Source organism: Mesoplodon mirus (assembly GCF_964341445.2).
Source record: "Mesoplodon mirus genome assembly, chromosome: 1".
Lineage (NCBI taxonomy): Eukaryota > Metazoa > Chordata > Mammalia > Artiodactyla > Ziphiidae > Mesoplodon > Mesoplodon mirus.
In genome coordinates this window covers 43,770,542-43,796,313 of record NC_138976.1, presented here as the reverse complement: position 1 = coordinate 43,796,313, position 25,772 = coordinate 43,770,542, and the positions used below count along the sequence as shown (strand labels likewise).

General features: G+C 42.2%; 1 protein-coding gene across 7 annotated transcripts in view; it reads left to right on the top strand.

The window, feature by feature from the left end:
* NTRK2 (neurotrophic receptor tyrosine kinase 2) overlaps positions 1 to 25,772 on the top strand; it is a gene marked incomplete at both ends in the record, with an annotated part of 393,544 nt that overhangs the window by 160,746 nt on the left and 207,026 nt on the right. Inside the window, one exon of one of the 7 annotated variants that reach the window (XM_082612259.1) lies at positions 971 to 6,133. The exons of the other annotated variants lie outside the window; for them this stretch is intronic. Within the exon in view, the coding sequence (XP_082468385.1) occupies positions 971 to 1,008 (38 nt within the window). Of the gene's footprint in view, positions 1 to 970; positions 6,134 to 25,772 lie in introns of those variants that run through there. 7 annotated transcript variants of the gene reach the window in all.

Sequence of the window (25,772 nt, the reverse complement as noted above, 5' to 3'; positions counted from 1 at the left end):
CCTAGGGTTACAGTGACATTAAAAGGGCTGATTTGGCAAAGAGCTTAGAAGACAGCCCCACAGAAAGTAGATTAGCTGTTTTCTATTGTGTAAGTTATTCCTTCATCTTTCTCCATCTGTGGCCAATGAAGTATTTGAAGTCAAGGAATCCATTTTCTTTATTTTTGCATCATGCATTACAGTGTCTACTGTTTGATCAGTTCTCAGTAAATGTTTGTAGAATTAATTGATGTTAAGTATTATATATGTTTTATATATTATATGTACTAGACACTATATGTCTTATATTGTGTAAGTAATGTATATACATACAATATACTTCATGTTGTATACCATATGCTATGTAATAGATTATATATATGTGCCATAGGTATGGTACGGTACTTAAATATAGGCGGTTAATTATTTAATAGTAGGATTTCTGAAAAATAATCTAAATCTTCGTGTGGGCTCAATATTGTACTGGTTAAAGCCAGCCAGTTCTCTGATATGGCTGAGTAATTAATCAGTTATTTTAGGAATAACTTGGTTTTATAGGCGGGAAAAGAAAATGAGAATTTGGGTAGATATTAGTTGTTGAATTTTATTTTTTTCCCTATATATAAAAATTACTCAGGAGTCATCTTATGTTGTGCACAGATTTCTCCTCCTTAAATTAAGATGTTAACATCTGATACAGTTGTGGGTGGAACCGTGTGCAGAAATCCTTTGCACTTCTTTCCTGTGTTTCATGTGCCACGTAAAATCGGTTTTAAGTTTAAAACTAAGTTACTCGGTAATGAGACTCCCATTTTCTCCTGATTTCTGTTTTGTAATTATATTGTATTTACGTTTTCAAGCATATTCCATGTTGTGTCTTAATTTTGATTTTTATTTATTATGTTCTTTTAATAGTGACTGTACTTGCATGTTAATTTCCATTGATTTTTCTTTTGAGCATGACTTATGTTTTATTTTGTGTTTCTTTTAGGTTTTGTTTTGTTTCATAAGATCCCACTGGATGGGTAGCTGAAATAAAGGAAAAGACAGAGAAGGGGGCTGTGGTGCTTGTTGGTTGATGCTGCCTTGTAAGCTGGACTCTTGGGGCTGGCATTGGCTTCTCCCGGGAAGTGCCACTGATCTGGGGTTTTCTGGTAGATGTGGGTGGTGTTTGCAGGAGACACTGCACGAAGCCTGCAGGTGCTGTGAGCTGTGAATGGGGGACACCAATGCAGAGACAGCTCACAGGCAGCTAAGAAAGTCAAGATAACATCTTAAATTAATGCTTCTCTTTTGTTCTCACGATCGTTCAAATACAAAATGGAAATGAAATGCCATCGGATTGTGCTTCTCTTTGGAAAGGTGTGCTGTTTGACCATACTGGAAATGTATTGATTTTCAATGTTTCTGTTTATTAAAGGTGAACTGCAAAGTTTAAAAAAAAATCTAAATTTAGGGACAGGTGTAAGTACACACTAAACCGTCTAATCTCCATTTAACATGAATTTTAGCATTGTTTTCTGCTGTTGTTTAATCAGTACTGAATTCAAAAAGTTTCACTTTTCCACCTAGAACGCAGTGACTAAAGAGTTAAGGGCATATCCACCATCGCTGTGGGGACTGGGGGGTATCCGTGAGAGGTTCTTTCCTTCACTGGTCATGAAGGTCCAGAGCCATGCAGTCAACAGTAACGATTTCCTTAAAGTTTATCACCAGGTAAAAAAACAAAAAAACAAAAAAGAAAAGAAAAAGATATTTGGTCAGGGGCTGTGGATTTCAGTTAGTCATAGTCAGTTCCAGAAAAAGAGTGAAATATATGCATATGGTGCATATGTCCTTTTATTTGACCTCTGTGATCCACCTGCTTTTTAGAAGTTTGGCGAGTAAGAAGGCCGCAGCATCTCATGCTGTTCCCATGACAGAAGTGCAGCTTTTCTACTCTGAAAAGGCCTGCGAGCAGAATGGCTGGCCTGCTGTGAGCAGGAGACTATATTCTAAGAAGCCTAGTCCCCCTACAACGTACTATACTCTGCTGGGTTTTCCTGGGCTGGACGGTTCTTCCTGACCCCAGCAGCACAGAGGTGGCAGGTTGCTAATGAATATGTGCTTTATAATGTCCAGCTTCAATGCTGCAAGGGCAGCCTTAGAGCTACAGAATCCTGCATCTCTGACTTAGTCTTATGTGGACACCTGTCTCATGCACTTGGCCTTCACGGTGGCCTTTGTACGCTTTGCTTAGTGTGCAGCAGGCAGGATCCCTGTCCTGAAGTGAGGTTTGGCTGCCCCTGCCCCGCTTCACACCTTTCTAGTTAGGGGAACTTCAGAGCCAGGCCTGGAGCATTTTGTTTGGAAATACAATTGGCTCTGACTGTTAGCGTCTGCATATAGATGCCATGGCTGAACTGGAAACTTACTGATGTTTTTAAAAAGCCTGTTTTGGAGGGGAGATGGTTACTCAAGTTTTGCAGTTCAGCTTTAAGGTTTTATAGTTTTTTAACTAGTCCAACATGTTTGGAAACATTGTTTTGAATCCTGTGTAACCAAGGCATTAATCTCAATAAACCAGGATCCATTTAGGCACTGCTTGATATAAAAAGGTTATACGTGATGAATATTTTATACTGTATCTTTTACATTAGCCACTAAGTATGTTATTGCTTGATGCAGACATTTCACGGAGTCCTATGGATTACAGCATTTGACTTGGCTATTCTATACCCACTCCTGAAAGAAGGGCGGTTTCTCCAAAGCATAAACAGGCTGCTGTTCTCAGAAGTTGTCTTTCCAAAAAGATATTTGAGTGTGAGGGCAGCTGACCCTGCGTATGGGGAGGTCTGAATATTCTCTGAATTCCCATTTTCTTGCTCACTGTTGAATGACTGTTCCTGTCACTACTTAGATTTTGATCTTTCCCAAAAGTGTTGATTTACAAAAAGGCCAGCTAATTGTAGAAATCCTGCCCCCTGAAAGAAAAATGAAATTCAAACTGAGAGCCAAGCAGAGGCTGTCAGGACGGCACGGGTTCTTAAATATCGGCCATTTGGTACAATTTTTTTTAAAGCTTTTATGTTATTCCATGGAGCTATAAAAAGGCACTGAACTGTTTAAGGACTATTTTAGAAGTATCCCAGACCCTAAAAAAAAAACAAACAAAAAAAAGAATATTTGCCCTCAACAGCTAAAAGAATTGCAGGGTAGATTTTTGTTTTAAAATGGAGAAAAGTGCACAGATAAGGCAATTGAATCTATCAACAAGCTGTTGACATCTCCTAGGGAACGATGAAACCATCAGGCTATTAGAAAATAGTTTCGTATGGTCTTGTGTTCTTTTCATTTTTTTTTTAATCCCTGAAGACCTCAATCAGTAACCCAGCTTCTCATTTCTATACTCCAGACCACCTCTGTCATCCTTTGCTTTTGATGTCCCCTATAAGGAATCTTTTTCGAGCTTCCTAAAGGCATGTATTGTGCATTTTTTCATCATTAGAGAAGGAAAGGCGGCAGTTTTGCTGAAATCAAGTCTGTCACCCTCCAACAAGGCTGTGGCATTTCAGTTCGAGGCAGGTACCCTAAATGAACAACGTGGGCCAGATAAGTGAACACCCTCCGCTCCAGTGGGGCAGCTGTCACCTAGACCCAGCCAACTCATGCCTCCTAGGGATAGGCCCAAATTTCCAAACCTTCTGATTCTTTAAGAGAAATTTGAAACCTGGACATTTTATCTGAAATGTCCCTATTTTTAAAAAGTTGGCTCAGTTATTTTTAAAACATTATGTAGGGCAACAAAACATGTCTGTGGGCTGCCAGTTTGTTACTTTGGTCTTAAAGCAAGATCATTGTTCTCTTAACGTATCCCACTATCTTGCCTTTGCTAACACACTTCCTGGCACCGCCGTCGAGTGCTTTAGTACCCTTGAGTTTAGCAACCCAGGGATCTGCAGCATGTCACTTAATTTGGGGCTGTCTTATAGCTTCGCTAGCTGGGACCTTGGCTCTCTCACCCTGCCTGGAACTCTCTTGTAGTAATGCTTTCCCCCAATCCCCCAGTGGGCCCCACTTCCACGCGGCCAGAGGCATCTAGTGAGTCCTACTTCCTGTTTTGTCTGACACAACTTTCTTTTCACCAGTGTTCATGTCGCTTGGTTCGCTTGGTCCTCTCAGGGGCAGCCAGGTTCAGATGGGAAAGCACATGGCCCCATTTCATGGGTGTCCTTAACATACCGATAGGGCCATTGGTAAATGAAAAACAGGTGTGTCATCTTCAAGAGGCATGGTTCAGGTCCTGTATCTTGAATCGGGTCCCACTGAGACCCTCCAAGGCAGCTGAGAAAGATGAAGAAACTCCCACTGTCATCATGTGATACATCAGTCTGAGGCCAAAGGAGGTCCATCTCTCAACAGGCGAAGTGAATCCCCACATACTTTAGAGACAGTCGGATTCAAGGATTTTCCCTCCTGGTCTCCAGCAGGGACTGGTTTCATTTTGACCCACGGAGTCTTCTTTCCAAGAGCAGGGAGAAGAGATGAGACGTGAACAATCCCAGCTCCAAGCCCGCAATGCAGAACCCAGAGCTTTGCTTTTAGCTCCAAGTCCTTCAGGTAATCCTGAATCACACCCAGAGTGGTTGAAGCTTGCAGCTCCCCCTCAGACAGAGCACAGGCCATCAGGATTCAGCAGCTGTAGGAGTAAACAGCTCAAAGAGTACAGGCAGGAATTCAGGTCACTGCCAGGAGTGAGGGCCAGCATGATGGAGGCGCTCATGCTTTTCCTCTCCTCTTTTTTTTTTTCTTGATTTTCTTAAAAACCTTGGCTCTTTTCTCTCTCTCTAACACTCTAAATTGACTCCATGACAAACTGAGAGTTTATTTTTATTTGCTTTATTGGTTGCTTTGCACACACCTTTTTTTTTTTTTTTTTCCCATTGCAAAATGGAATCAAAGCAGTAACAGGGACTGATACTAGCTCTTCTCTCCCTCCACCCGAGAGTGGATGATTTCCGCTTTCACCTGCTCTATTGTTTTCTGTTCTAGAACTCCTCCCTTTGTTTTCATCTAATTTCCTCCCACTACAATAGAAGCTCATTTCATCTTCTTTTGTCTAGACTCTAGGTAACAGACAGATTCCATAAAATGCAGGGTCTTCACAGGGTTGCTGCATGCAGCCACGTGTGCTGTGCCATTCCTGTGTGGTCAAGGTTGGCGGACCCCTTGGGGTTCTGCCACTCAGCAGACTGGACTCCCAGGAAACTAGGACAGAGGTAGCCATTCTATTAAGTGTGTTCTGTTGTGTTCACACACCTACAGCGCCTGCAAACCATGTCAGGTTTATTCAACCTTTAACCTGGGAAGGTTAAGGACCCTGCTGGACAGGGCAAGAATGTAATTTTCTGCAGGGTGCTGCCAGGCTGAATTAAGTTAACAGAGCTCCCAATCCAGAAAGGGACATGAAAACGGTTGTTACAGAAGGCAGTTTTCATCTCAAGTTAGCCCATTTCCTTGTTTTGGTCTTCAGGAACAAAGGGGCCTCCCAGCCATCTGATTTTGACAGAGAAATCACCCTGAGTTTAATTCAGGCTAATGTGGCTTGGAGCCTTGGGCTGGTCATTAGTGAGCACCCAAGATGGGTTGACATTGGCTATGTCAGGAGTCTTAGTTTTCACAGAAAAATAAGTGTGTGAAAGGCAAAGAAAAGAACAGAGATTTTCACCACCTTTATTTTAAGTCTATTTATGAATGGAGCTTCTATAAACAAATATAAAATAGCAAGAGATTCTATTCACAATGTATACATATGTCAAATCATCACACTGTACACTTTCAATATCTTACAATTTTCTTTGTTGATTATACCTCAATGAAGCTGAAAAGACAAAAAGGAAAAAAATAGCAAGACTCCAGAGAAAGACAAATCCTCATTTCGTGTTCAGATCCATTTGCTGTAATCCATATAGGCAGCTTGTGAATCATTCTCATGCCCTGTTTTTTTCCCCATAATGTTCCAGGTCTTAAAGTCATTTTTTTCATGTTTCCTGTAAATAATGGATAATCATTTTTATTTTATTTTTAAGTGCTTTTTAACAATGTGGATAGACCATAAATGTACTTGCTGAATTCATTCATTTTTTTTAACAAACCAATAAAATTTTATAATTTATCTCCACGTGTCTTGCATTCTCTGTAGGGACTTGTATGTTTCCCCCCTTCTTCAAATACATACCATCACCCCGTGTGTCGTTGGTGGTGTCCAAGACTAAAGGTGTTAGAAGAAAGTGTGAGAAATGTCACTGGGAGTTTGGGGGGAGTCCCAAACCCACTGTAGATTCTGGAATAAATCTCTTCTAAAAATACGACTTTAAAGATTTTCATCAATGTGAGTTATACATTTATGGTTTACTGATTCCTGCATCAGATCTATTTTCATTGGCTAAAAGGCAATCCTAAAAAACAACAGAAAAGTTTAAGGGAATTAAAAAAATAAAACTTATATCCAGGGAGAAATTCTTTGGTATTTTCAAAACGTGGAATGACTCGGGTTCCTGAAGGAGTATACTTGGTGTTCCGCCCCTCCATTCTAAGTAACTCTGTGGTCAAATGAACGTGATGACCTGTGCTTCATGGAAGGGGGAGAGAGAGGAAGACAAATGGGCATGGAGATAAGGTACCATCTTGAACCTTGACTGTTAACCTGGTGCCCGTACTTCACACTCCTTTGGTCTTCATTTCCTGCCTGGCCACACCGCCTCTTCCTCATTTTCCCCTTTTCAGATAGGAGCTAAAAGCAAGGTTCCCAGCTCTGATTCATTTGAGACTGCTTTCACCTTCTTGTAACCTTGCAAAAGTTTTTGCTCCAAATCGAAGACTTAGGGATTAGAAAAACGTGACCTGATGTTTTTCTGAGCCAAGTATGCTGACTCTCTTCAAAGAGCCTGGTTAGTGCTGGTGACTTGTGCTTTCTCTAAAGGCCCTTTTAAATTTGCTGAGCTGAGAACAGGTTTTTTTGGCCATTAGAAAGTTGTATGGTAATTTGCGGTGGTAGGCATTGGACACAGACTATGCAGGTTTGAATCCCAGCTTTGCTCACAAACTGAATGACCTTGGGAAAGCTATTTCATGACTCCATTCCTCAGATGATGATGAGAGTAGTAGTGCCTCCGCACTGGACTCCTATGAGAGTTGAATGAGATGGTGCACATTGGGGGGCACTTGGTAGCACTAATAAAAATACTTGGAAGGACGTGGGTTTACACTGCACTTGGGTGTGCCTCCGTAGATGCCCTGGAATCACAGACTCATTTGCGTGTATTGGTCATACGGTGATTGCATGGGTACAAATAACAGAGTCTAAATGAAGGGGAACTTCCCTCCCTGGGTCATTCTGGATGTGATCCAAGCAGTGAAGACCACTTTGGAACTTTCTCAGGAGATATCCTAATTCTGTTCCTAGATTCCCTCCAGGTGATTCTTGCACATTGATCATAATCAGATTTGGTTTTGATAAAATAAGAGGACATGGTCTGTTCGGGCCTATATTATGATTATTCAATGAGTTCGAATGATACTCTGTAGTTTGAGGGTTCCAGAAGAAAAGCATTGAAGGTCATGTCCCAAATATGGTCTTCCTCTTTTGTTCTCACTTCATTAATTCAGAATTTTTAATCATTTGGCTGGGGGTCTCCATTAACTGACTTTTGAATTATCCATTTGAAAATCTTTGCCTAAGAATAAAAATAACAAATTGGCTGAGAGATTGTTTGAAAGGAAAGACTTGCTTCAAGTTCCCTTAGAAACAAGTATTTACAGGCAGTGGGTTACAAATAACTTTTCTGCTTCCTGAGGTAGTTTTTCGTGATAGCTCTAGGAGGCAACACATGATTGGTCATGTTTGAAATAATAAAATTTCATTTATTTAGGAAATATTTGGTAATTTGGGCTTTTTTCTTGTTAAATCATTTTAAGTAAGTGGCATTGAAGTTTTTACCAGCACTTAATTTAAGGTACTTTTACTGTTGTTACCACCTTTTCTAACATATTTTAAAGCAATATTTACCATAGGATCTAAAAGGTAGCCATAGTTAATAGGTGTTGATTTCCAGCTGTGTGCCAAGCCCTGTTTTAAGTGCTTCATGTTCTCCCAACAACCCTATGAGGCAGAAGCTAATATTGCTCCTATTTGAAAGGTTAGGAAACTGAGGAACAGAATGACTGAGGGGCTTGCCCCAGGTTACCTAGGTAACAAGTGGTAACACCAGGATTTGAATTCAGGTAGGCTGGCTCTGAGAGCTGGTGCTTGAAACAGCTAGCAGGCATGGGCTGGACCCTTGAGCAGGGCCAGGACTGGGGTGAGGCCAGCGAGGTGGCTACGGCACCCTCAGGACCATGCAAATGCCCAGTGGTCACTCCTACCAGCACTAACAGTTGAGCAGAGATTATTGTTGTCAAGATGCAGGATTGGGGCTTCCCTGGTGGCGCAGTGGTTAAGAATCTGCCTGCCAATGCAGGGGACACGGGTTCGAGCCCTGGTCTGGGAAGATCTCATAGGCCGTGGAGCAACTAAGCCCATGCGCCACAACTACTGAGCCTGCGCTCTAGAGCCCACGAGCCACAACTACTGAGGCCGCCCACCACAACTACTGAAGCCTGCGCGCCTAGAGCTTGTGCTCCGCAACAAGAGAAGCCACTGCAGTGAGAAGCCCGCTCACTGCCACGAAGAGTAGCCCCTGCTCGCCGCAACTAGAGAAAGCCTGCGCGCAGCAAGGAAGACCCAATGCAGCCAAAAATAAATAAATTAATACATAAATTTATATTAAAAAAAAGATGCAGGATTGTAATGCTAATTGAAGTCACTGGAAAGGCTCTTCTATCCCAGTAAGCACCTCCCCATTACCCCCAGTAATTCGTGCCTCTCACAAAGCCCTTGCCAATCTTGACTTGCCAGTACATGGCACCATAGTGAACTTGGCACGTGCTTTCTAAATTTTACCTTATGAAACAGAGAAGTTGCATCCAGTATGTATTTGTTGCTCATTAGCTAATGAAAACCCAGAGCATGTTTGCTTTGTCCATTGTACCTGAAGAAGGATTTGTTGGTTTTCATGGTTGTAAAGCGAATTTTCTCTTCTCTCTTGAGCTGGAGTACTTCTCATTCAAATGGAGCAATCACTGCTCTTCAGTGAGGGTATGTGATGGCAGGGAAACCACCTTGGGGAGGGTGTGGGTCTGGGACGTGGTGGGAAGCTTCGCTTGAGGACACATCCTGCCACCTCCTTGGAGAGGATCTGCACTTTAGAACAAGGTGTTGGGAGATGCCTGAGCGGCTCCTTGCCTCGAAAACACAACGAGGCAGAGCAGCATCTGAGCAGTGCGGTCACGTCATCGCTCCTGTCCCCTAATGTCTCGTCTGCAGCCAGTGACTGAGAGAGACTGCCAAGGGCACATGCTAATTTTCCAGTCATTTGGTCAAGTCGCATCTCACATACTGCAAGACCCCGGCGCCTGTGTTTACTGAATTAAAATTTCTGCTCAGCCATAAACTAATGAACAGACAGTTCTCTCTCTCTCTCTCTTCTTTAAAAAATTTTATTGTGTTCTCAAGGAGGAAAGGCAAAGCCTCTTTTGTGTTGATTTGCCACCCTTCCATCACTTTCTACTAATTCTCATCATACAGTAATTAGTCTTGCTGAATCGCTAAATGAAACTGTAGATTAGATTGCTTTAAGAATTGGCATTCAGCTTCAGATAAGTTCATGCAATTTCACTAAAGACCCTTGAGCCGGGTGGGAAGTACAGAGGCGCCAGCACTGTTTGGCCTTTTGGGGGAGTTCTAGGTTTTTAACATGAACTAAGACAGTCTATTAGGGTGCTTCAGGCTTTTCAGAGATTACTCCCTGGACAAAGTTTTCTCTCTGCATTTACCCAGGCACCTGGATTTGGGGGAGGCCAGCTACCTCTCCATGGGCCTCCTGCTCTAAATACTGTTGAGTTGAATGCCGATGGGCTCCTCCTTCAACCCTAGAGGTGGGAAAAGCTTCCAACTATGGTCAGTCTCCATGCCTCACCGCCTCTTGTGTGTCCCTTTAACCTGCCCATATGTCTCTACATCATCCCGTGAATTCTTTTTCCTTGACAAGACTCCAACTGAGACATAAGTATACTAAATTCTTTAATACATTATCTTGTTTTATCTTAGATCAAGTCTATTCAAAATTCAATAAGTATTAATTGTCAATTATAGGTCAGACATGAGCCAGGCACTGGGGGGATTACCACAGTTATCAAAACAGACACCACCTTTGACTTCCTGGGCTATGGGTATACAGTTACAGTGTCTGTAATGTTGACACTGTTATCATGCATGCTTTACACACGAGGAAAAAGAGGCTTGGAAAGTTAAGTAACTTGTGCAAGGTCACACAAATAAGATCTCTCTGCCTAGGAAATCCATGCTTTTGGCCCTGACTCTCTAAGGACGGTGCTTTTTTTGTCTCTTGTGGGAGCCTCGGCTGCCTGCTCCGAGATAGTCATCAGACCTCTGCTCTTCACCTTGGTGGCTCTAATTCTTTTTGACCCAGTGTAAACTGGTGAAAGCTATCCCAGGCCTTGGTACCTATTTTCTCTTTTTTTTTCTTTTCCTTTTATTATTTTTCCCCTCTACTTTTCCTCTGGTTCCCTTTCCACCCAACACAAATACACACAAATATGCTTTATCTTTTCTTTAACTTTCACAATTAAACTTTAAACTTACAATTGGTTGGGTGGAATATGTTCACTGAAGTGGGATGGTGTGTGTGTCTGAATGAGAGAGAGAGAGAGAGAGAGAGAGAGAGAGTGCGCAAGAGAGAGGCACCAGCAAGGAAAGACTCAATTCACACACACACACATATACACACACATACACATATACACACATACACTTGTGGAATAGGGATATTGCATATGTTAAGCCTTGTTTGAATAAATGGGAAGTTAATCCCAGTACATATACCATTTATACCATTATCCCCTCCCCATTAACGCTCACTTGGCGTTAATGCTCCTTTAAAGAAAGACTTTCCATATTGTATTTTTTACTTTTTGTTTTTACTTCCTTATAAATAGCAAAAAGTTTTGCTGAGAAAAAGTTATTACAAATCCCAAAAGGTTGGTGTTCCATTCTGAGCTCCAAGATAGAAGGATTGAGTGGATTTCAAACTTGGCAAAATTTCTGACTTGGCAAATGCTTCCATCCTTATTTATGACAGCTTGGAGACTTCCATTTTCCAGGGCTTATAAACGATGCTGCTGATTTCGTCTCCCTTTTCTGTTATGCTGTGAATTATGAAGTAACCAGCCTGAAGGCTTCCTTTTAACATTAACCCTCTTAGCATCATAAGTGTGTGTGTGTGTTCATGTGTGTGTGTGTGTGTGTGTGTGTATGTCTTACTGTGTGCTTTCTTTTCTTGGTTGTAAGGCACATTTTGCATTTTCACACAGGCAGTGAACTTCCCTTTTTCTGCCTTTCCACAAAACAACGGTCGGAAAGGTTGAGGTCTGGGGTGTGGAGAACGATAGCCTTGTGGTCTTTATTGTGACCATGGAGGACTTCTTGGCCAGCAGTTTTCAAAAGGACTGTACATCTCGTCCCCAAATGGCAATTTAACAGCTGGGACTCTAGAGCAAGACAGGTAATCTGGAAAGTCTCAGGAAGTTTTTCCCAGAGGTGTGAACTCATCTTTTGGGGATCTCCCTGCCCATTTTCTCAGTAGAAAAGTGTCAAAACGGAGGAACTACTGAGAAGCTGTCTCCTCCTCCTTTTTCTTTTTCTCTTGACTCCATACCCAGTTCCTCGAAGCCCACTCATCTTAAGCTCATTTTGTAAGTACTTCCTTCTTTGGATTCCTGTTGCCTCACAGAAGTTGGGAGCCTCTGATTATTAGGTAGAGCTGACAGATTTTTCAGAATACAGGCAGGAGGAATTTTCAAATGCAGAATGTGTCCTTAGAGAAGCAGGCGCCAAGAGGGGATTAAAGCTGCAAGGATTTTTAATCAGGAGAAACTCTTGCATGAGAAAATGGAGAAGGAACTGGAGAAGACAGCGGAGCATCAGAGTACAGTGCAAGCATGGCCACGGGGGACAGGGGGAGAGAATAAACACTGGGTCAAGCATCCAAGACTGACATTCAATCTGAGGAAATGTGGGCAGAGCTATTAGGGGTAGATCTGGGTGATTTGGGGCTGCTAGGAGTCTGTGAGCCAGAGTGGGCCATCAGAGGTGTCCCTGGTCTCCTGGGATGCATCTGCCTTAGAATTCCTGACCACACTCAGTCACTGGTGCTGGAGCAGCCCATGGGGGCACAGACTCTGTGCAAACGAGGGGGTGGATTTCAGAGCACAGATGGATTTCAGGGTGTGGCTTGATCAGTCATGCTCCCTGAAGTTGAGGGTCCACAGACTGCTCTCATACAATAGGAGCAGTCTTATCTGACCTCCACTTGAGCAATGTACTGGATAATTTCTGCTCCCCCCATCTCTGTAAATCATACTGCCCATCTGACAGTGCCCTGAACACTCCTGGCTGGACCATTGGGTTCCAGCGTTACTTCTTTAAATGACCTACTTACCAGTTACACTGGTTTAAGGGGCTTCAGCTATAATCAGTTTTTTTTTTTTCTTTTTTTTAAAGAAGTACACAGACTGGGCAAGTCAACATTTTGAAATTTTTGAAATGTTTAAAATGCAGCCATCCTTTTATTTATGGCAACATGAAGCAACATCTGAAACTAAGACCTGCTTTTGTTTTTCTCGCCTATCTCCCCAAACCACCAGTGATTTGATTTCATTTCATTTTGTGTTCCCTGTCAAACAAATGTCCTATTGTGGCAGCTCTCCTCATCGATTCAGCTTCTTTCGGAAGAGTGTTTATGGAAGTGTACATCAGTACCTTGCCAGGCATGAGGAAAGAGCTGGAGAGGAAAAGAGAGAGGCGTCCTCTTACACAATTCTTCACCCCTGCTCTCCGGCAGCCTGGAGTTGAATCGTTTTCAAGAAAAATCCTTATTCAGATTCAGCAGACTTTACTGAGTGCTTTCTATGGGGCTACACCATAGGTTGCCAACTCCACTGACTCCGGAGACCAGAAGGGTCATGGGAATGAGTAGGTGGGCCAGCGGGGATTGGCCCCGTGCATGGGCACAGCTGCCCTCCGCCCCAGCCAATGTTGCTGTGCAGCAATGCAGGCTCAGGGTAGCCAGATCTTCTGATTTTTCAAGGCAAGGGGAGATCTGGGGTTTTGTGTGAAATCTCCCAGTTTTTAAATGTTGGCAAGGCCCTTCACATTTTTTACAGTCTCCGCGAGCCAAACAAAGCACATCTTTTTGCCAGATTTTGCCTCTTGTGACCCTTGTACTGGATATTCAGCGTGCTGCCTTTAGCGTACGTTCCTCCATAATGGCCTAGAGCAGACACTGGTCTTTTGGTAGAGCTTCCTGGAGGCTGACTCTGCCCTGAGGATGCCCTTGGGAGTGACGGGTGAAGGGCGTGTCCCAGGGCTGCCTGGGGGAGGAGTGGGGAAGGCAGGACAGGGCAGGGGCCTCAAAGGAGAATGGTTTCAGACAAAGCCTGGTGGAGGGGGAACCCCTGAGTGTAAGTTGCCCCCCAGAGATTTGGTAGTTGGGTTTTCGTATTCGTGTACCCACAGATCATTGGCTGAGGGTCCCAACAGGCAAAAGTGGGCTCCAGTAGCTCAAGGGCAGTCCTCCAGCAAAGAGATGCAGGCGCTGGCTGCTGCCCAGGCTGGGCGCACAAGAGCAGGGGCCCCAGGGGCCCCAGCACATCTCACCACCGAGAGCTGTGACCTTGCCAAGCCCATAGGTAATAAGAATCACAGGTCAAGTCAGAATTTGAACCTTGATCTTCTGACACCAGTCCAGTCCCCTGCTTATTGACACTTTTTCCAGAAAGAGATCAGGGTGCAGAGGTTGGATTATCTTAGATCCTGACTACTTGGTGTGTTGACTCCAGACACCTAGCTGGTCTCATCCTTTTGGGTTGCCTGGAGGGAGGACAGCGTGGCTCTTTGGAGAAGGCGGGGGCAGGTTGATAGAAACTAGGAAGGTGCTGTAAACCAGCAACTTCCTAGTCAGAATTGAGAGGGCTCCTGCGAGCTGAGAGCTTGGAGCTCCCAGCTCCAAGTTTTCCTCACTGAGTTCGGTGGTTCATATCTGAGATGCGGACAGTGTTTGGGGTACTCTGTACCCCAGTGCTGACCTCTGGGCTTACAAGACACATCTTGCCTGATTCACACCTAGAGTGTCCTATTTCTTTTGGAGAGCTGAAAATTCTTCACGTGTTTAATTTAAAGATATACCCTCTAAACTCCAACCAGTTCGCCTTGCAGGGAATCCATTGGAGGCAGGCAAAAAGGTAGAAGCTACAGCACCATCTGCTAACCAGACATCTCTGGAGTGTGAGGGACCCAGAGGCAAAAAAGATCAGATTTTTTTTTTTTCTTTGCGGTACGTGGGCCTCTCACTGTTGTGGCCTCTCCCGCTGCGGAGCACAGGCTCCGGACGTGCAGGCTTAGCGGCCATGGTTCACGGGCCCAGCCGCTCCACGGCATGTGGGATCTTCCTGGACCGGGGCACGAACCCGCGTCCCCTGCATCGGCAGGCGGACTCTCAACCACTGCACCACCAGGGAAGCCCCAGATTTTTTTTTTTAAACTGAATTCACCATGTTGGTCCCTGCAGCCCTTGCCCTGTGTCCTGTGCTGTGGTTAACGGCTCACTCCTTCCTCCAAACCTCCAGGTGAACCAGGACGGCTTCCTCGCCCTCACCTCTTGAAGGCCGTCCTGAAGTCAAGTCAGGCCTTGCTCCCCAATCTTTCACACCTGCCCTGTGTTTTCCACTCCCATCCCCCCTGCCTTCCCTCAGGCCCTTCATATTTGAGAGGAACAAATGAGTGTTCTTGTCCCCTTGCTTCTATCCCCGAGTCCAAAATTTTCCTCCCAAAATACAGACTTGCATTGGTTGGGCCTGCACTCATATACCTCTGGCAACTGACACAGCTAAGCAGATCATGTCCAAGCTCCTCAAAAGGGCATTTTCCGTCCAGCCTGTCTTTGTAGCCACGTCATCCCCATCTATCACCTCTATTCCTCTTCCCCAAGACGCTCACGCCACCTGGTTTGACCCTCCTCCTCTCACCACCTGTACATTCAGCTGTCAGAGTCCTGCCACTTACTGACCGGGTGACCTTGAACTTGGCATGTACGTCTCAGTCTCAGATTTCCCCTCAAGAAAATGATGGGGGCAAAGGTTGAGCTTGTGGGGTAACTTGGATAATTACATGGGAAACTTATGGCAGGTCAGTAAGACAGCATGTGACATGTTGTAGGTGCTCAGTAGATAATAGCATTGTCATGATGATTATCCTTACTTTTGTCCTTTTTCAAGACCCAGCTCAATCCTCGCCTTTCTCCCAGAAGCTTCCCCAGAATGACTCACACAGAATTCACACCTTCTTTCCTATCCTCCCATAGTAGCATTGCTCCATATTTGATCCTCTGGTGAGGAGAGCCTGGGTCCTCTCTTGCTGCTTTATATTGAATTTCTCCAAAACCATGGACAACATGAGATTCTTGACAGAGGTACTCACTGTACTTCCAAAGAAGCCAAGGAAGTATATGTAATTCTCAGTTGAGTTCACTTTTGTTGAGATTCGAGCTAGTTTTTGGATACAGCTGTGTAAGGCCTCAGGCTGAAAGGCTTGATCAGAAATAGGGAGATTCTGAAGTAAAGAAGATCAGTAAATTTTTAGGATCTGGAATGCAGCCTAATCCTCACCGTGAACAGTACAGACACAGTTTTCTGGGGAGCTTCTCCATTCCATGGACCAGGAATATTTTAATGTATTAGTTTCCTAGGGCTGCTGTAACAAATTACCACACACTCGGTGGCTTCCAACAACAGAAATGTATTCTGTCATCATTGTGGAGGCCAGAAGTCTGAAGTTGAGGTGTTGGCAGGGTTGGTTCCTCCTAGCAGATCTGACAGAAAGTTGGTCCCATGCTTCTTTCCCAGCTTCTGGTGGCTGCTGATACTTCTGGGAGTTCCTTCGCTTGTAGACGCATCACTCCAGTCTCTGCCTCTGTCTTCACATCGCCGTCTTCTCCCTGCGTCTCTGTGTCTTCTCTTCCTCTTAAAGGATAATGGCCACTGGGTTTCGAGCCCACCCTCAATCCAGGGTGATCACATCTTGAGCTCCTTAATTACATCTGCAAAGACTTTTTTCCACATAAGATCACCTTCCCGGGTTCTAGGGATTAGAATTGAAAATATCTTTTTGGAGGCCACTATTGAACTCTCTCCCCTTGAGAACAGAGTTTAGCTCAGAGGTTGGTAGCATAATGGATTGCACACAGTGGGGCTGCCAAGCAGATCTAAGCTCAAATCCCTGTTCTGCCCATGCTGTGGACCCAAGTCTCAGCTTCCTTTTCTACAAAATAGGGACAATAATTTCTAACACACAGGTCGAGGTTTAGTTAAGTATGTATATATCTGGCACATAACAGATTCACAATGTATTTCTTGTCTATAGTGATTCCTACTACTCATTCATTCATCTAATAAAAATTTAAATCTCTGCCTACCAAGGTGAAAGAGACATATCGCATGGCCACTAGCACTTAGAAATGGTTCAGTGTTTGTTGAATGAATAAGTGAATGCTCAGATCTGAAGCCTATCAGTGATGCTTGCTCTGTTCCAAGCACTGGAAGAGGTTCTGGCAAGTCTCTTAGGCCTGTTTTCTGCCTGCAGGATGAACGTTGATGCCAACCCTCTAAGGGAAGCCTGTTTTTGGATGATTTAAGTCCTTAAATAATATTATTTGCATTGTCATTTTGCTTCAGTGGCCTGCACATGAGGCCATGAGAATGGATTCCATGGGGAATTCATGTCATGAGGCAACATGGAGTGTCCCAACTAAACAAAATCTTACAGTGCAAAGTGGAAAACTCAAATGCCTTTAGGGGCCAGGCAGGTAACAGTGTGGGTGGGGGATCACCCGGAGAGTACATGTCTTATATAAAGAGGGCAGCTGCTGCTCTCATCCATTCAAACATGGTCGCGTACCTTCTACATCTACTACATGCCCTGCACTGTTCTTGGTGCTCAGGCCACAGGACTAGACAAGGAGAAGCCCTGTCCTCATGGAGTTTAGTTTATGCTCTCTGAACCCATCTCCTCTCACCAGCCACACAGGAATCCAGGCCTGTTGCTGCCAAATCATCTGCTTTTTAAAGAGAAGAAGCCAGAATGTTATGTCAAATCTCCTGATTTTTAAATGTTGGCAAACACTGTACATTTTTAAAAGAACGCTGTGCAGGCCAGAAAGAACTTCTCTCTGCACTCAATTTGGCCTCAGGCTGCCAATTTGTGACCCTTGGAGTGGAATCTCCTGACCTTTAAGTTAAGAAGCATTTTTCTAGTGTCTGATTTTAAGCTAACTCTCATTTTTCCTGACTTCATTGGAAGTTGCTAATGCTTTATTGCTTGTTGTCTGTGTCCTGGATTGAATGATTCTTCGGTGCTTCATCCCTGTATTTCCAGGTAAACTAACCTCCATCTATCAGCTTTTCCTTTCTAATGCCATCTCCAAATCTTTACTTTTTTGAGTTCTCTCAAGCTTCTAGAAAGCTCTGAGCACTGTCATCTGCCCTGAGCATTTCTTCTCTGGAGGGTCAGAATCTAGCCCAACTCTTCACTAAAATGCTTATGGATTAGTCTGCTTCTAAGCCTGTCTTTCTGACTCTGCCATCCCAATTTTCACAGCCTCTGAGTTGCACTGACTCCCAACCTTAGGTGTGATATTAATTTCTCTCAGAGGGACATGGGTTTAATAGATTTTTTAAATTAACATTTTGTAAAATTGGAGCTGTCATGCTTTATGGCAGACTGATACAAATGTCTGTAATTACATTTTTGGCACTACATCTTGGGAATAGTCTAGAAATGTTTGTTTTAACCCCTTCCTAAAGTGTTCTGATTTATGGGCAGGCCTCTCTATGTACACCTCTAACAGGCCCAGTTGTCATGACAACCCAGAACATCATTTGTCAAAAAGCTATAACTTCGGTCTATGTTGAAGCTAAAAATTTATCTTTTAGGATTTATTCTCATGACAGGGAAATTTTGCGTTTCCATAGATCTGCTTCTTCTCCCTAATTCTGCTTGTCGTTAGAGACATTCAGGCTGCAGAAGATTTTCTAGAGAATAAGACAAATTTCCCACCTTCCATCCTCCCCTCCAAAGAGATGAATTCTCTTATCCATTCCAAAGAGGACTCAAATGGACTCATTAATAACCCCAACAATAAAAGGAGAATTATCCCTCTTGTATCTCTCACTCAATATGTTTTTGTTTCTTTAAAAAAATGAAATTTTTTTATTGTTGACTTTTGTTTTTGCCTAGTAAAGTTCAAAGAAAGGGAAGGAAGAAAATGTCAGTCTCTTCTACAAGCTGCAGTAGGGTGAGATGTTACATTTACTTGTATCACCTGTGATTCAGGGATTGTGGACTCGTTGCCCATTATAGGGTCCTGGCAAATACATAAATCAGTGCAGTGGGCTCCTGGCCACATTGCATGCCCCGTCTACAGGGTGTCACTTCTTCATTTCTGCTGACAGAATATAGATCATTCTGCAACGTTGTCCATTTCATTTTTTTTAAAAAGAGAAGCCAGGAATCAGTATTTTTACATGAAATTTCCTGATTTTAAAACGTTGGCAGATCATGTATAGATTTTTCTGAACAATGTAATAGTCAAACAAAGCACATCTGAGGGCAGGTTTACTCCACGGGCTCCTGGATGCCATTTCTACCGTACGCCACGCTCCTCAATAGTTTAGAATGGCTTTGCTTCTTCCAAATTGAACAATTAAAACAATTTTGCTCTCTTATTCTTCTTGGGATCTGATTTGTTAAATCATCTTCTTGTTGGCCTCACTGGATTGGGTAGCTGTCAGGCTCCAGATCAAGTGTGAGAGGAGGCTGTGATGGGGGCGCATCTCAAAGACCCACACTCGCTCCTCTCTGACGTTCCAAGATGGATGGTGGGGTCCATCCGACGCCTTCTGGGACTGTTCACGGATTTATGACTCTCTCTTTTTGCCTTTGATGGATGAGGCAGTTTAATCCTCTTCACTAAGCTCCATATTTTTCTTTTGTACTGGGAACTCCTAGACGGCCATTGCCTTTCCACAAGAGATAGCAGGGATTTTTTTTCCCCCTCACTGAATTTGAAGGTGTATTGTTTCTCATCTATCAGTGCATGAGAACACTAGTAATTCTTGGGAATACGCCATCAAAAACATCTCGGGGCAGAGCTGCTCTGGGCTACTCCAGAATAGGAGTGGTTTAGATCCCTCTACCACCCCAACTGTAGACACTCCTCACCAAGCCTGCTTGCAGTTGGATTTAAGGCATTATGGGATTCATGTAAGTTATGCTGAATATGGAAACACTCAGTGGCTCTGGCAGTAGGAGCGGGTTAGGAGATGTTTGTTCATTCAGACCCCACGGTTGTCTGTTTTTCCCACCTTTCCCAACCCCCTCCTGGGGTCACACTCTCTTGGATCGAGCCTTCCTGAGAGAGAGCCCCTGCCAGTTCTGGTGACCTTCGCATCTGTGTAGTGTCCTACACCTGGAAGGCTCTCCACCACCTCATCCCATCTAAACCAGGCAGGGTTTATGAGTCTTCATGAATGTTTCCACTTTGGCAATGTTGGTTAGAAAGGTGATGGAGACGATCCGCAAATAAGTAGCTCTTAGAAGCTGGAACAAGCTACGCTCCTTATTACTCCCTTTTCTCCCTCTCATGCTTTATTGAGCGGCCTGAGGGTGTGTGTGTTGGGGTGTGTGTGTGTGTTGTTTTGTTTTCATCTTTCTTTGAACTGTTCTTAGTCTATGAGAGAGCAAGATCATGTGATAAATAAGGTAGGTTATTGCGCAAATGTGCTTTACCCCATTTCAGGTAGGAGTAGTTTAATCTCTAAAGCTTTTCTCAACATCACATAAAATGTTTTGAAATTTTATACAATGAATGAACTAATTCTGGTGTCCATATTCTATGTTATGTCCTTTCCCAAGTGATTTTTAAAATTATACTGGTACTGTGTTTTTATTTATTTTTTGGAAAATTTTATTTATTTATTTATTTATTGACTGTGTTGAGTCTTCGTTGCTGCACGTGGGCTTTCTCTAGTTGCAGTGAGCGGGGGCTACTCTTCGTTGTGGTGCACAGGCTTCCCATTGCGATGGTTTCTCTTGTTGCAGAGCATGGACTCTAGGCGCGTGGGCTTCAGTAGTTGTGGCATACGGGCTCACTGGTTGTGGCGCACGAGCTCAGTTGCTTTGGGGCATGTGGGATCTTCCCGGACCAGGCCTCGAACCCATGTCCCCTGCATTGGCAGGTGGATTCTTAACCACTGTGCTACCAGGGAAGCCCATGGTACTGTGTTTTTTTTAAAATTTATAAATTACAAAGAAAGAAGTTAAAGTAGAACCCTGCCATCCAGAAATATTTTACTTTTTTCCTCAATACTTTTCTCTCTATATAATTGTTACAGTATTGAAATAATGCTGTACAGCTGACCTTTGAACAATGTGGGGATCAGGGGCACTGACCCTCTGTGTCAATGAAAATTACCCTCCATATAGTCAGCCTTCCATATTCATGATTCCACATCCCCAGATGCAGCCAACCACGAATGTGCAGTACTGTAGTATTTACTATTGTAAAAACTTCGAGTATAAGTAGACTCACGTAGCTCAACTGCATGTTGTTCAAAGGTCAAGCATATGTACATTTTTTTTATTTCCTATTATATATACTGAAGAGTGTATTATAAAGATTTCTTCCTGGAATTAACATTTCTCATAAATAACACTTTTCATGGCTTCATAATATTTCATCCTGTGGGTAAACCACAGTGTATTAATCATTTCCTAGTATTGGGCATTTAAATAATTTCCAATTTCTTTATTAAAAATAACACTTTCATGGGCTTCATTGTGCCTAAACCATGTCTTTGGGTTTTTTTCCCCTTTCAGATTGATTTCCAGATGTAATGTTTCTTTTTTTTTTCTTTTTTTTAAGTATATAGAGATAGCACCAGCCATATTTATTATTTTTTTGTTTTGTTTTGTTTTGTTTTGCTTTATAACAAATTTAATCAGTTATACATATATATATGTTTCCATATCCCCTCCCTTTTGCGTCTCCCTCCCACCCTCCCTATCCCACCCCTCCAGGCGGTCACAAAGTACCGAGCTGATCTCCCTGTGCTATGCGGCTGCTTCCCACTAGCTATCTACCTCACGTTTGGTAGTGTATATATGTCCATGCCACTCTTTCACTTTGTCACAGCTTACCCTTCCCCCTCCCCATATCCTCAAGTCCATTCTCTAGTAGGTCTGTGTCTTTATTCCTGTCTTACCCCTATGTTCTTCATGACATTTTTTTTCTTAAATTCCATATATATGTGTTAGCATACAGTATTTGTCTTTCTCTTTCTGACTTACTTCACTCTGTATGACAGACTCTAGGTCTATCCACCTCATTACAAATAGCTCAATTTCATTTCTTTTATGGCTGAGTAATATTCCATTGTATATATGTGCCACATCTTCTTTATCCATTCATCCGATGATGGACACTTAGGTTGTTTCCATCTCCGGGCTATTGTAAATAGGGCTGCTATGAACATTTTGGTACATGACTCTTTTTGAATTATGGTTTTCTCAGGGTATATGCCCAGTAGTGGGATTGCTGGGTCATATGGTAGTTCTATTTGTAGTTTTTTAAGGAACCTCCATACCGTTCTCCATAGCAGCTGTACCAATTCACATTCCCACCAGCAGTGCAAGAGTGTTCCCTTTTTTCCACACCCTCTCCAGCATTTATTGTTTCTAGATTTTTTGATGATGGCCATTCTGACTGGTGTGAGATGATATCTCATTGTAGTTTTGATTTGCATTTCTCTAATGAGTAAAGATGTTGAGCATCCTTTCATGTGTTTGTTGGCAGTCTGTATATCTTCTGTGGAGAAATGTCTATTTAGGTCTTCTGCCCATTTTTGGATTGGGTTGTTTGTTTTTTTGTTATTGAGCTGCATGAGCTGCTTATAAATTTTGGAGATTAATCCTTTGTCAGTTGCTTCATTTGCAAATATTTTCTCCCATTCTGAGGGTTGTCTTTTGGTCTTGTTTATGGTTTCCTTTGCTGTGCAAAAGCTTTGAAGTTTCATTAGGTCCCATGTGTTTATCTTTGTTTTTATTTCCATTTCTCTAGGAGGTGGGTCCAAAAGGATCTTGCTGTGATTTATGTCATAGAGTATTCTGCCTATGTTTTCCTCTAAGAGTTTGATAGTGTCTGGCCTTACATTTAGGTCTTTAATCCATTTTGAGCTTATTTTTGTGTATGGTGTTAGGGAGTGATCTAATCTCATACTTTTACATGTCCCTATCCAGTTTTCCCAGCACCACTTATTGAAGAGATTGTCCCTTCTCCACTGTACATTCCTGCCTCCTTTATCAAAGATAAGGTGACCATATGTCCGTGGGTTTAACTCTGGGCTTTCTATCCTGTTCCATTGATCTATCTTTCTGTTTTTGTGCCAGTACCATACTGTCTTGATTACTGTAGCTTTGTAGTATAGTCTGAAGTCAGGGAGCCTGATTCCTCCAGCTCCATTTTTCGTTCTCAAGATTGCTTTGGCTATTCGGGGTCTTTTGTGTTTCCATACAAATTGTGAAATTTTTTGTTCTAGTTCTGTGAAAAATGCCAGTGGTAGTTTGATAGGGATTGCATTGAACCTGTAGATTGCTTTGGGTAGTAGAGTCATTTTCACAATGTTGATTCTTCCAATCCAAGAACATGGTACGTCTCTCCATCTATTTGTATCATCTTTAATTTCTTTCATCAGTGTCTTATAATTTTCTGCATACAGGTCTTTTGTCTCCTTAGGTAGGTTTATTCCTAGATATTTTATTCTTTTTGTTGCAATGGTAAATGGGAGTGTTTCCTTGATTTCACTTTCAGATTTTTCATCATTAGTGTATAGGAATGCCAGAGATTTCTGTGCATTAATTTTGTATCCTGCAACTTTACCAAATTCATTGATTAACTCTAGTAGTTTTCTGGTAGCATCTTTAGGATTCTCTATGTATAGTATCATGTCATCTGCAAACAGTGACAGCTTTACTTCTTCTTTTCCAATTTGGATTCCTTTTATTTCCTTTTCTTCTCTGATTGCTGCGGCTAAAACTTCCAAAACTAGGTTGAATAAGAGTGGTGAGAGTGGGCAACCTTGTCTTGTTCCTGATCTTAGTGGAAATGGTTTCAGTTTTTCACCATTGAGGACGATGCTGGCTGTGGGTTTGTCATATATGGCCTTTATTATGTTGAGGAAAGTTCCCTCTATGCCTACTTTCTGCAGGGTTTTTATCATAAATGGGTGTTGAATTTTGTCGAAAGCTTTCTCTGCATCTATTGAGATGATCATATGGTTTTTCTCCTTCAATTTGTTAATATGGTGTATCACGTTGATTGATTTGCGTATATTGAAGAATCCTTGCATTCCTGGAATAAACCCCACTTGATCATGGTGTATGATCCTTTTAATGTGCTGTTGGATTCTGTTTGCTAGTATTTTGTTGAGGATTTTTGCATCTATGTTCATCAGTGATATTGGCCTGTAGTTTTCTTTCTTTGTGACATCCTTGTCTGGTTTTGGTATCAAGGTGATGGTGGCCTCGTAGAATGAGTTTGGGAGTGTTCCTCCCTCTGCTATATTTTGGAAGAGTTTCAGAAGGATAGGTGTTAGCTCTTCTCTAAATGCTTGATAGAATTCGCCTGTGAAGCCATCTGGTACTGGGCTTTTGTTTGTTGGAAGATTTTTTATCACAGTTTCAATTTCAGTGCTTGTGATTGGTCTGTTCATATTTTCTATTTCTTCCTGATTCAGTCTTGGCAGGTTGTGCATTTCTAAGAATTTGTCCATTTCTTCCAGGTTGTCCATTTTATTGGCATAGAGTTGCTTATAGTAATCTCTCATGATCTTTTGTATTTCTGCAGTGTCAGTTGTTACTTCTCCTTTTTCATTTCTAATTCTATTGATTTGAGTCTTCTCCCTTTTTTTCTTGATGAGTCTGGCTAGTGGTTTATCAATTTTGTTTATCTTCTCAAAGAACCAGCTTTTAGTTTGATTGATCTTTGCTATCGTTTCCTTCATTTCTTTTTCATTTATTTCTGATCTGATTTTTATGATTTCTTTCCTTCTGCTAACTTTGGGATGTTTTTGTTCTTCTTTCTCTAATTGCTTTAGGTGCAAGGTTAGGTTGTTTATTCGAGATGTTTCCTGTTTCTTAAGGTGGGATTGTATTGCTATAAACTTCTCTCTTAGAACTGCTTTTGCTGCATCCCATAGGTTTTGGGTCGTCGTGTCTCCATTGTCATTTGTTTCTAGGTATTTTTTAATTTCCTCTTTGATTTCTTCAGTGATCACTTCATTATTCAGTAGTGTATTGTTTAGCCTCCATGTGTTTGTATTTTTTACAGCTCTTTTCCTGTAATTGATATCTAGTCTCATAGCATTGTGGTCGGAAAAGATACTTGATACAATTTCAATTTTCTTAAATTTACCAAGGCTTGATTTGTGACCCAAGATATGATCTATCCTGGAGAATGTTCCATGAGCACTTGAGAAAAATGTGTATTCTGTTGTTTTTGGATGGAATGTCCTATAAATATCAATTAAGTCCATCTTGTTTAATGTATCATTTAAAGCTTGTGTTTCCTTATTTATTTTCATTTTGGATGATCTGTCCATTGGTGAAAGTGGGGTGTTAAAGTCCCCTACTATGAGTGTGTTACTGTCGATTTCTCCTTTTATGGCTGTTAGTATTTGCCTTATGTATTGAGGTGCTCCTATGTTTGGTGCATAAATATTTAAAATTGTTATATCTTCTTCTTGGATTGATCCCTTGATCATTAGGTAGTGTCCTTCTTTGTCTCTTCTAGTAGTCTTTATTTTAAAGTCTATTTTGTCTGATATGAGAATTGCTACTCCAGCTTTCTTTTGGTTTCCATTTGCATGGAATATCTTTTTCCATCCCCTTACTTTCAGTCTGTATGTGTCTCTAGGTCTGAAGTGGGTCTCTTGTAGACAGCATATATATGGGTCTTGTTTTTGTATCCATTCAGCCACTCTGTGTCTTTTGGTGGGAGCATTTAGTCCATTTACATTTAAGGTAATTATCGATATGTATGTTCCTATTCCCATTTTCTTAATTGTTTTGGGTTCGTTATTGTAGGTCTTTTCCTTCTCTTGTGTTTCTTGCCTAGAGAAGTTCCTTTAGCATTTGTTGTAAAGCTGGTTTGGTGGTGCTGAACTCTCTCAGCTTTTGCTTGTCTGTAAACGTTTTAATTTCTCCATCAAATCTGAATGAGATCCTTGCTGGGTAGAGTAATCTTGGTTGCAGGTTTTTCTCCTTCATCACTTTAATTATGTCCTGCCACTCCCTTCTGGCTTGTAGAGTTTCTGCTGAGAGATCAGCTGTTATCCTGATGGGGATTCCCTTGTGTGTTATTTGTTGTTTTTGCCTTGCTGCTTTTAATATGATTTCTTTGTGTTTAATTTTTGACAGTTTGATTAATATGTGTCTTGGCGTATTTCTCCTTGGATTTATTCTGTATGGGACTCTCTGTGCCTCCTGGACTTGATTAACTATTTCCTTTCCCATATTAGGGAAGTTTTCA